Source organism: Amphiura filiformis, chromosome 16, assembly GCF_039555335.1.
Source record: "Amphiura filiformis chromosome 16, Afil_fr2py, whole genome shotgun sequence".
NCBI classification, from domain to species: Eukaryota; Metazoa; Echinodermata; class Ophiuroidea; order Amphilepidida; family Amphiuridae; genus Amphiura; species Amphiura filiformis.
Window position 1 is genome coordinate 28,467,726 of NC_092643.1, and position 12,398 is coordinate 28,480,123.

Consider the following 12,398-nt stretch of genomic DNA (forward strand, 5'->3'; position numbering starts at 1 on the left):
ATAAGTAGGCCAATGAATCCATCGAATATTCCCTGTGAGATGCATTACGGCCGTTTCCATTAAAACTGGGTTTTTTTCTAAGCAAATGTAACATTGTCAAAAAGCTTTGTTCAGTTCGGCGTATTATGACCTTAATCGTCTCCTCCGCCGCCGGTTTGATTTAGCTCACTCCACACGCCGTCTCTGATTGGCTATCAGATATTCCACAAGAAAGGTTCCTCCAGGAACTTTGAGTTGGATACTAAAATTTAAAAAATAGCATCATACTACTACGAGTAATCACTCCACGTGACTATGGTCACTGATGGTTACAACTTGTAAATTTTAACGGTGAATATTAAGTAAGCAATCAAAGTATTGAAAATCTTGTTTCAAGTCGTGCTTGGTGACGTCATGCCATCACGGGGAAAAAAGTTCATCGATCAAAAAGGGTTTGTGATGGTATCATTGGCAGAGTGAACGGAATCAAACGGACGGCGGAGGAAACTAGACCCTAATTAACATAAACGTGTAGGTTTATGCTAATTGCAATCCTGCTGCTAGCATTAGAAAATATTAGCATAATGTATCACAACATCTGTGATATAAAAAGTGACATCAGCTTGTTTGCCTTTTTGTTTGCTGTTTTATTTTGCTTTTACAAACAAAATGCCGGGTTTTGCTTCCGAAAAGAGCTGAAAAGCGTCATTATAATACGTTTAATGCGTCACGGTGTTATAAATGTGCTTTTTTTTCTTACTCAGTGCTTTAATTTTTAGGCTATGCTGTGTTTAATTGCTGTACCCCTTCCTTTTATTTGTTTAGACGTAGTTCATTGCTTTAGACTTGAAACGAGTACGCTAAGGCACAACATCGTTTTGGTCCTATAGCGCTATCGGTGACCGAAGAGGTACCGATGGCACTTTTTATCGTACCCTGAACATCATTTGTACGGTGCATTCGTTTTTTATTTAAATGAAAAACAATAACACTATACAATTGTTACTTATTATGGTTGATACGATTTACTATATCTTCAGGGAGTGTTGTTTAGAGTCATCGGTACCTAACCGGGCACCGATAGTTCTATAGGACCAAATCTGATGTGGTGCCTAAAGCTTCTTCAGGTTTTTATTTCAATTATTTCAGTGATTAATGAACATAGTATAACGGTAAATTCATCTTTTACCAGGCTTCATTATACAATTATTGTTTCTGAATTTTCCACCTTTCCCAAGTGCATGCATCAGTTGGACTGTACATCATACTATAAAGATTGATCTGACAATATTTTAAGGATCCTCATTTTGGAGTCACCACGGGTCATCTGAGGTCAAATTAGTAAAAACTGTCGGATGGGCATGAAACTTGGTGGGTACAGTCAACATTTATAGCTAAAATTTTGGAAGGTCATTTCGGGGTCACCAGGGGCCATCTGAGGTCAAATTAGTACAAATTGTCGTATGGGCATGACAATTGGTTGGTACAGTCACCATTAGCCATGTAATCGCGACAGCCGAGAACCGCTAAATACGGGTGACCGCGTAGTACTTTAATAATACTTACCAGTTTCTGGACAGTTTACAACTCTGATTAGGATTCTTCATATCGAGGGGCTAATGCAAGAAGACACTATCAATAATAGCTGCCCTATAAATATTTATATATTCTATATTGTACACATATCACACCTGGCAGCTTTTGCAAATATATCTTTCTGGTACCACCCCCTCAATAGGATGAGAGTGACCAGACCACAGACTATTAAAGACCATGTATCAACAGTCAAAGTCCCTGTGCATTGTATGCTGTGAATTCTCGCATATTCATGAAGGGCGATTGTTCGACGTGCCCTGTCTAACAAATACGCCAGCGTTGCTTGCCTTCGCGTATACGCGATAGAGTGTTACGTGCCTTCGCGATTACGCGATAGACAGTAAAAATACGCGGTAAGTGCGTAGCAGTATTGCCTATCGCATTTCATTGAACAATCGGCCCTCATTTAATATCGGGTGATGCTGAGACTTTGACTGCTTGAACGCTGGTTTTATTTTTTTCGTCCATAGACCAGACATCCATATTATCATAAAGCTGGGGGCAGTATATACCTCTATAGGGACTGGATGTGCAGTTCAGCTTAAAAGAATTAGTGTTTTTTATATAATTGATGATGAGTTAAATTTCCTAAATTGAGGCAATTTGTGGTTGATGTTGAGTCAATTACAGTTGTTCTGCCAGGGGCACGGCTTTGGCTACTATATGGAATGAGTTATTACCGCGTGAATGCAAAGAGATTAGATCCCAAGAATACAGACTCAGAACTGCGCCTTAGGTAACGCTATAGTAAATCATCCACATTGGTTTGTCACGCATAGAGACCAAAATAGTGCTCCTCGGTAATCTGGTGGCACAAAAAACCCGATGTCAAACGATAATTTACGTCATCAAGCTTAGCACTTAGCTCGCATTATTCTCACCACGCATTGCTCGCAAAACGCAAACAAGCACACATTTCAAATCGGAGTTTCTCTGGCGCATACGCTGCCGAAGCGATGTACTTAAAGCCATAATGTGTGACTTGCTTCACAGCGACGCCCTCAATTTTACTCGGATTTCTACTTTTAAGGCACCACTTTTAGTCCTATAGCATAGCTCCTTCTATCAAGGGCACGATAGAAATAGCCATCGGTATCTATCGGGCACCGATACGGTTATAGGGTCTAACTAGATGTGGTGCCTTAAGGCCAGAGTAATGGGAGAGAACATGAACCTTTTCGAGCATCATTATTTCTGAATTGTATGTCCAAAGTATATAAAACTATACATTTTTGGAAAGGAAATGAGTCAAAGAATCCCATGGTGACGACAGATTTGTCCTAAAATCTCGAGTTTTTGAAAAAATCACAAAAAATCACTTTTTTACCCCAATTGTTTTGTGACAACTTAGAAAAAAATCCGTTCGGAGTAAAAAGAAAATCAGTTAGCTTTTCAAGAAGAAGAGACATGAACTTAGGGAAAGTTTTTTTATTTTTTTGAAATTCGTCTCTTTTTTCAAAATATTTAAAAAAAACATGTGGAAAAAGCAATTTTGTCACTCTATTAAGCTAAAAATTGCACATAATGGTGTATATTTTTGTTTAAAACAAATATTTTGGAAAAAATGAGAAAACCTTCCCTAGGCTTTGATGTACTCTAAACGATAGTGCAAACATTTTACCTTTTGTTTGCATATTTTTCGAGTTATCTTGTCACAAAAATCGTTCAATATCGTCAAAAGTGAACTCTGAGAAATCGACGTTTTAGTAAAAAAATGTCAAAACTATGCACAAAACGTCCTTAAATTTTAAAACGGTAAGACTTTGACACTTGTAAAAGCTGTATCTGGTGCATGGTCTAAATATGCAACTTTTTGCACCAATCAATCTATAATGTCTGCTTTCAGTGCGCCAAAATTCAAAATAATTTAAAAATCTAAGTGGCATTTTGACTGCAAATTTTTGTTTTGTTTACTGGTACCACATTTACTGGCGTGAACAACATGATACCGAATGCGCCTTGAATGCGTTTGACATACGAGCAGAGTTGCGCCGCGTCACTCGGCGCGAATCGCGCGCGTAATCACAATATTTCGCATTCGCGCATTTCTGACTCATTATTTCCCGCCAATTTACTAAGCTGTCTTGAGCCATGTGACTTTTTAGAGTTGAAAAGAGTGAAACAAATCAAGCAAAAATACGAGTAAATATTAGAAAGTTGTATTTTATCAGTTTCAAGTGAAAGAATACATCTTAGTGTTGATAAATATCAAGAAATCTCAAAATCGGGCGTGGACGAATGTGTCTTCCATTACTCTGGCCTTAAACACGCTTTTAGTAATCAATTCATGAGGCGAAATTGATTTTGTTAGGAAACAATCATTGTGGTATCAGTTTGTTAAAAAGGGGGGAAATAGTTGTTATGAATTATAGCACGCCTGTGTGCTTTGAAGTTAAAGCATTCTACAGGTAAGCCCTATGATTTTGTTAATGTTTGTTCAAAGTGTATGTCGAGCTACTTATAACCTAATAATCTTTCATTTTGCTGCTGATTAATTGATAACAAAATGTTATAATAAAACTTGAAAGAGAAAATGAAACTCACCCGATAAACTAATGTCATATTTTAGATTTGTTTGAATATGAATAAATATGACCATTTTGCTACTTTTGCTACTCTCATAAACATACTATTCTAATACTATGACTAGAGAGAAAAGGCTGGATACGTTTCATGCAAAAGGTTTCATAACATCCATGTTCCAATCAGGGGCAGTGAAAAAAAAAATAAAACAAATCTGAATTCTGTGAAAAAGGATACACCAGTATATAATAGTATTAATGCTTGCTTAATTTTCATAATGTTGATCAAACTTGTTAAATTTGCTTTTGCAACAATTTGGACAGTGTTTTAGTATATTAAATATATTTAGCCATGACCATAAAACACTATTTTGCCATGACCTTAACGCCTAAATAAACAAATACCGTAAGAACTCGATAGTTAGCATATGTTACTTGTTAAAATAAAACGAAAACTGTTCATTTTGATAAGAATATCGGTTCAATAACATATAGAACAATATAATTATCTCATCAAAACGAATAGATCAAAAATAAATGAGTAGGGATTATATTCAGAAAAATGAATAGTGTGAAATTAGAGCCCATTGAATCTTATTGACCTTGATTAATTTTTTATTGCTTCCTATGTAACGAAACATCCAAAACAATGCAATCATATTTGCCAAAAGAACAATTTGAGACCATTAAACTCGGAACATATTTCAATATCTGAACCCTGTTAAGGCCAAAATTTAAATTATATGCCTTTTTGCCTGTAACTCGAGCATTGTAGATTGGAAAATTCAAATAAGGCACATTATGCTTTTTTATCCTTTCGATGAGAGGAATACATTGGGTATGGTATTTAACAAGATATGACCAACTTTGAGATTTGACCCCTGCATAATCAACCACATTGGTTTAATGCAAATTAGACCGCTTTCCACTTTTTTAGGACTTTTAGTATGGTGTTCTAGGGACCTCATAGAAAGGCTTTGTGGTGAAAAAAGATATGTTGCATTAGTTTGAAGTTGATAGAAAATAAATAACAAGATTGCCTGAGATATATATATAACTTTAAAAATTCTCCTATTTTTGTACAATCATTAAGATATTTTAATTGATTTGTAACTTTTGTAATATTTTTATTGATTTGTAACTTTACAGTTACGGAAGGAAGAAAGTTAAAATTTCCTGAGCCAGGAATTTACGAAAGCGCTGAAGAATTTGAAGAGGTGATTACAACAGAATATGGTTACTCAGGCTTTTTAGCTAGCTATGATTATCCATACTACAATTACTGGGATGGTGACCTTTATCACTACTTATTAGTCGGTAAGTTGCTCTGAAAATTGACTATTCCAGTTGAAATCCATACAGGCTCCCCCACCCCCACCCCCACCCCTCCCCCCAAAAAAAAAAAAAAGAGAGAGAGAAGAAGAGAAAGGAGAAAAGATGTAAAAGAGAGCAGAAAAGGGAGAAAAGGGAAGAGAAAAAGTTTTAACTTTTGAAATTGCAGGTAATTGAGTAGGCCCATTCCAAAGAAAGCAGAGTCTGGTCGATCGGAAGTATGATATATGGGCGTGTGATTATTTTAGACATTGCTTGAAGGCGGGTCCTCGACCCAAAAGCATGTGAAAATTACCGCGGGCCAGCCGATATGCAGGGCACATTTTGTGACCAAAGTCAGTATCAAGACGGACTCAATACTAGCAATATCAATCTATGCATTCTTAGTATTAAATTGCGAGTCTCAAGTCTTCCAAAGTTTCAGTGGACCAGTGTTATATCTAAATTTTCTAAATTAAGTTCGTGCCTTTTTTTGTTGTTTAAAGCAATGATATAAATAGTGTAAAAATGTTACACCAAATGGCAAAGAAGTAATTGAACTTCTGAGGGGCGAACATCCCCCACAGACACGCCCCTCTCCCCGCGTATAAACAACTGTGTAAACGTATCCATTAATGGCTTCAATTCACGAATGGCTTCAATTGGGTCGTCATTTCACATGAGAATAGCAACCTTTTATTACCTGAGTTATAAGTCCATAGTTTGTGGACAATATATGCCTTATTATTAAAGTTACATCATGATAATGTTTATTTGTCTATATTGACGATTTGTCTTTATGTTTAATTGCAGCGGACGAGGGCCAAATAATTGAATTAAGCTTTGAGGAACCTTTTGAAATAGAATATTCTGAAGACTGTCAATACGACGCTCTAATAGTTAGAGATGGGCGGTATGGATATTCACCGCCATTAGCTCGTCTTTGCGGACATGAAGCACCGCCAAAGGTTGTTTCCACGGGCCGATACATGTCTATTTTATTTACCACCGACGAAGAAGTGAATGGGGTGGGATTTTTTGCTAATTATAGTTTTATAGACGGTAAGTGTGGTGTTTATTATTATTACACTTCCTGTTTAGTCATTGGCAATTATGTAATTAAATAATGCTTAATTTTGATCACATTTAAATTTGTTATTCTTTGCCAACATTTATCACATAATATTATTAACAACTGTCAATTAGGGTTTCTGATCATTTTTAAAAAAGAAAACCACGGGTTTCAATCAAACACTCTTAAATTGTACTGTAATAAGGTACTAATTAGGCTTAGCATTTCACATGTGGTATTTTAGATACGATTAGGTATTACAATGGTGCAAAAAGTACACAATTGGAGACAAGTAAACTTTACACTTTAAACTATGAACTATAAAGTGAATGTAGATAGGATGAAATCATTTGAAATTTTTGACCTTTCGTATTGACGATAGATTGTTTTTTGCAAAAAGACCTACACATTTTATGTGTTTTGTAGAAAATGTATATCATCAACACGAAAGGTCAAAATTTTCAAATGATGGACAGCTTTTCCTCCCAACCACATACACTTTAACTACATATCATTAGATTGATAAACTTTACTTCGAAAATGTAAAAAAAAAAAAAGATATTAATATCTAATAATTTGCCATAAAATTTGCATTATATCGCGAATTTCATATAATTCAATTATTTAATATTAGGAGGACATGCCTCGTATTCAGAATGCAATTTGGTGTGTCTGATGTGCTCCCAAGTCCCACAAAAATACTGTGCAAACGTTGCTATTCGTTCCCTTAAACATGCTAGAAGTCAGGTCAGAAAGGTACTGAGTTTCCATTTTGTCTCTGCTTTGACCAATTTCCACTAAACCGTGCTTTAAACTAATTGTATCCTAACTTGTTTACATTACATTCCAGATCCAAAGACAGAAAAAAACATATCAAAGAAAGGTACGTTCATCAGGCTTTTCGTTGTTGGTTTTTTACCCTACCTCATAAATATATGTATTATAGCATCTACATACTGGATAAGAAATCTACAACTTGACGGAATTTTACATTCATTAGTGTCCTCCTTTAATATCACACAAACACACACAAAAAGTTTTTAAAACGATATAAACTTGATAAACGCGTTTTTCTCTTGTCAAAATGTTTTCATAACATTGAAATGCCGGGTTGTATAAAATTCATGAAAATATTTGTAAAACGTTTTATATGAAAAAAAAACCACTAACAACAAGAATGTTGTAGGAATGTTATAGCAAAATATTGAACAAAAAAAATAATATTTTGCCAATACTTCTTACTTCCATATCGCAAGATGTTAGTCATAAATGTTGTATGGAAGGATGGAAGAAAACGTATGCAGTATTTGTTATGACCGTTACCATGGCTACGTTTTTGCCATTCGTTTACTTCCTTCATCTTTTATCTGTTTATCTTCCACAGAATGCCACTTTAACGTTGGTGGCAGTACTCCAAGAACTTTAAGTGGGTTTGATGGTTTAATTTATAGTGAAAATGGTAGAAAATTTGTCCGTGATGGCGCAGGGAATGAAAATGACACCATAGATTGTACGTGGGAAATAAACATGCCTGAATATTATAAGGTAAGCAAAAGTTGTGTATCATAAACAAACATTCACATGAATCTAAAACGAGGTTTCCATCCTTGATGAAAAACTTGACATTATTAGTTGTTCGTACGCATTGTACGAGGACATGGTACATGGACATCGCCCGGTTAATAATTACATAATACAATCAGAGACACTGAAATGAATACACGGGATCGATACACGTTAATGTGCTATGCACGATTGATATTCAGACCTTTGGATACCGGGGTGGAAAATGATGAATATCTCCCGTAAATAAAGAAAGCAGATGTGGTTCCTTGCACTTGAATATATATTTTGAACAGATATGATAGTCGTTAGTTTGCGCTTTGAGAGAGTAGCTTGCGTCTTGTGCTGAAAATGACTCTAAAGATTTTAAATAGCGCAGCGTAGACCCTCGTGGAGGTAGTCTCGGGCCAGACTGTATGTGGCTATCACGAACATACAGGATCGACGAGTGTCAGACCGACTGACACAAACTGGCTGTGTAGGAGACTATCGTAGAGGCAGTGTATAAGTAGTCTCGGTCCCAGCCGGTTTGTGCTCCTTTGTCACTAAACAAACCGTCTGGCGACAACCTCATAGTACGTCTTTTCTGATTGGCTAATCATCGTCAGAAGAAAATCTTCTGGTTGAGAATTGCTGTCAATCAGTGCCGGGCTTCAATGCATGCAACGGTTGAGTGACAGCTATGCGGTTACATAAATCCACACAACGTATGTGAGTACGCGCGGGAGTACGCGCTGTGAGTCGCTGACATGAAAGGCGATATCAGACGATTGGCGCCTCAGTGACCAATATATTTTGCGTTTGCGGTATCTACAAACAGTGAGGGGCCTACGCTGTTTGGTGTCACTTACACAAGTTACGTCCTATAGCCAATTGAAAACAGTTTTATTTGGAAATATTTGGAAATTCATTAACCAATCAGCGGATCGTCATTTCGGGGTTGTCGCCAGACGGTTTGTTTAGTGACGGAGGAACACAAACCGGCTGGGACCGAGACAAGTGTATAAGCAGATGACAATGGCGAATGTATGCTCGCTGACCGTACAGAGGTCAGTCACAGGCTAATGTCATTAGCCTTAGTCGGATGTCCTTCAGCCCACTATGCATTTAAAAACTATTAAACAGGTGGGAATACAATGGCCATGCGTGGCTGTGGATTCAACCTACCATGGCATTTTCTGCCATGAAGATATCGGGGCGATGACACTGTGCGTGGTACATGGACGCTGAAATCAATCGGCACTCTTGAATGACATCACAATTACGTCACCACGGAATGTGGAGTGGTTACGATTCTTCAAGCTGTTAAAGATTCCCAGATCATGGACAGATATGCTGTGCCAATAAAGTATCCTTACACATAATACAGTTCTTTTCCACATACCTACGTTACCATGCGCTTTGTTGATTTACTAATATTATATATTTTGTGACTGCAATTTATCGTTTTCAATGCGCTTTAAGCTTACCATGAAATTAACGCTGATATCTGGAAATGCTCCTTTTAGAATTTTATTTTGATTGTCGGCTTTTGCAGAATTCAGAATGCAGATTGGCTTACTATGAATGTTATATTCCTCTAGGAGGGTCTATCTAGGATATGATTACTTTGAATTCATTGTAACACGATTATAATTTACCTCTGTATACAGGGTTCGTAGCTGCGTTTGGAAAAGCTGTAGTCTTTGGCGCCGTATCAATATCTCAAAAAAGGGCACGACTAGCGAGAGTGTCTTCATATGCATGAAAGCTTGCGTCTGCGCCTATATACTATACTAATATGGATACGTTGGTTGGTCATTATCAAACATGGGCTGTGATTGGCACCTGCTTGAGATATCTCTTTGTATAATGCCCTACCTATCAGCAAGCCGGCCAATGACTGACCTTGTTATAGGCTTGATTGGACACCCTTAATCTGTTATAAAGCATATAGATAAAAGACTGATTGGTTTAGCAGCTGGTCAATACATAATCCTACAGGGAACACAGTAGTTTGACCATGGAGTGAAATACCCATTATTGATATTAAAAGCACAGCTCCTGTACAACAGAAAGTTATAAATAATAGAATGTATGGAATTTGATGACTAAACTACTAACTACATTATGTATATATTTATTTATGCCTATTTTCTTAATTTTTTATTTACTGACTTATTTATTTATTTGGTAGATTAGTAAGTAATTAGTAATCTTCCATGTTCGTCGATGCATTATTGATTGTTGATAAGTTGAAAACTGACAACTTGATTGATTGATCGATTGATAGCCATTTCACATATTCCTAGTTTATGTGGAACGTCTATTTGAATAACATCGTACATTAGATAAATATCAGTATTGATTTATTCTTTTCAGCAATATCAAGGATTACTATCAAACTTCTCACAGCTGATAGTTACTTGGCTTAGTGGTAATGCATTGAGTTTCAGAACCCAGAGGTCCCGGCTTCGATTCCCAGCTCTGCCTATTTTTTCAAGGCTGGGAAAATTGCAATTTCTGAACTGCTAACTTAATTGGCGCGTGAGAAAGGAAATTGGAATTCCAATCTCAAGCCCCGATGCAAAGGCTTTGTGCCGACTTGTTACAGAGTTCACTTTAATCCAGCGATGTCTAAGGCACCAGAAACAATTTTGTTCGATCTTTGGATAGACTCTCGATGTAACTTATTAATCAAAATCAATGCTAAATCTATATCGGCAATATCAATGCAGGCAAATATTCATATGTGATCCCAATTAACAATATTCAATTGATTTCATAAGTAATAAGGATCGACCAAGCATCGATGATCGATCGAAAGATCGAGCTAATTTGTTTCTATTGCCTAATTATCCTTTGTCACCATTACCCATTACTTTAATTGTTTGACATTTCTTTGACAGATCATGATAGAATTCGACAACTTTAAACTTGCTGATGTTAATGAATGCGACAAAAATCGGGTAGAGGTATACGATCTATTTTCCTATAATGTTGAGGAGAGAATGATTCGCACATACTGCAGTACGACAGCACCAACACTAATGACAGTTGGAAATCGTGCTTTTATTCATTTTTACGCCCAAAGCAAGGGAAATGTATTCAATGTACTTTATACAGCTTACAGAGATGGTGAGTATGATATCATTTTTGTTCTACTTATTTCCCTTTACCAAAAATTCTGTAATACAGGGTGTATCAAAATTAAGTATACAGGGAGGACAAGATGTTGATTCAGCTATCAATTTACGTATTTTGACCAAATATCACATACTTTTTAACCTACTTGCATTTTTCGAACTGTATGCTTTATTTTGAAACACCCTGTATTATCTTGACAAAATTGTTCTTATTCCAGTGCTCTAGCTTCCCTTTACTGAAAATTTTCCAAACAAAACTGCGCACTCTCAGAAATACATTAATTAAAAGTGCTATAACTACATAATTATTAATGCAAGATACATAAAAGTATACATTTCTGGAAAAGAAATCATTCAATGAATCTGAATATAAGACAGATTTGGTGTACAAACAACATTTTGAGGAATCATAAAAACATATTAAGTAAACACACTGCACTATATAGACAGAGGAAAAGTCAAAAATTTGGCTTTTGTGTGTTTTTTGTAATCTTTACGCTCCATTTCACTCCATTCCGTAGGAAAATGTTTTACATTGGATTTATTTTGGTATATTTGGCCAAATAAGGCCAAAAATATGGATTTATTTTGAGTAAAAAAGTAATTTCCTTCTTCTACAGTGTGCTTGCAAAAATTTGAAGCAATAGAATTACATTTTCGCTAAATGTGCATTTTTACACCATATCTGTTTTATATTTAGATTCCTCGACTCCTCGATTTCCATTCCAAAACTGTATACTTTAATATTTTGCATGAATAATTTGAAACTAAAAAATATGTTTTGATGATTAGAAAGAGGAGACCAAGGAGTGTCCGCCCTTGGGGCAAGTCCGCCCACCACGTGTTTCTGATCACGTAACTGCTGGGAAAGTACCATGACGATGTAATTATCTAAGTAACCAAGAAGTCAAGGAAGTTTACTTTTTTGAATTAGTAATATTGTAATAATCGCAAGACAATCGGTCGTATATTAATCGGAAGGTGAAAGATTGCCCAACACATTATGCAATTAAAAGATCGACATTTTGTGTTTAGTAGGCATACCACGAGGTAAAGAAAAAAGTACCGTTGGAGCTTTTCCGCCCTGTATGTGAAGGGCAAATTCGCCCTTTGTTTTCACCAGTCGGACTCGGGCGGACCAAACTAGACGGCGGACTCGGCCCATCGGCGTATTATACAAAATATTGATAACAATACCTTTAAACAAATTAAAACTACTGGCAAGCATGT

At 36.2% G+C, this 12,398-nt stretch overlaps 1 protein-coding gene across 9 annotated transcripts in view; it reads left to right on the forward strand.

Moving 5' to 3' along the window:
• LOC140135836 (neuropilin and tolloid-like protein 2) overlaps positions 1 to 12,398 on the forward strand; it is a 268,948-nt gene that overhangs the window by 222,089 nt on the left and 34,461 nt on the right. For all 9 annotated transcript variants that reach the window (XM_072157470.1, XM_072157465.1, XM_072157468.1 and 6 more), the window contains 5 exons: positions 5,247 to 5,414; positions 6,222 to 6,470; positions 7,331 to 7,363; positions 7,865 to 8,025; positions 10,932 to 11,160. In XM_072157470.1, the coding sequence (XP_072013571.1) occupies positions 5,247 to 5,414; positions 6,222 to 6,470; positions 7,331 to 7,363; positions 7,865 to 8,025; positions 10,932 to 11,160 (840 nt within the window). The remainder of the gene's footprint in view (positions 1 to 5,246; positions 5,415 to 6,221; positions 6,471 to 7,330; positions 7,364 to 7,864; positions 8,026 to 10,931; positions 11,161 to 12,398) is intronic.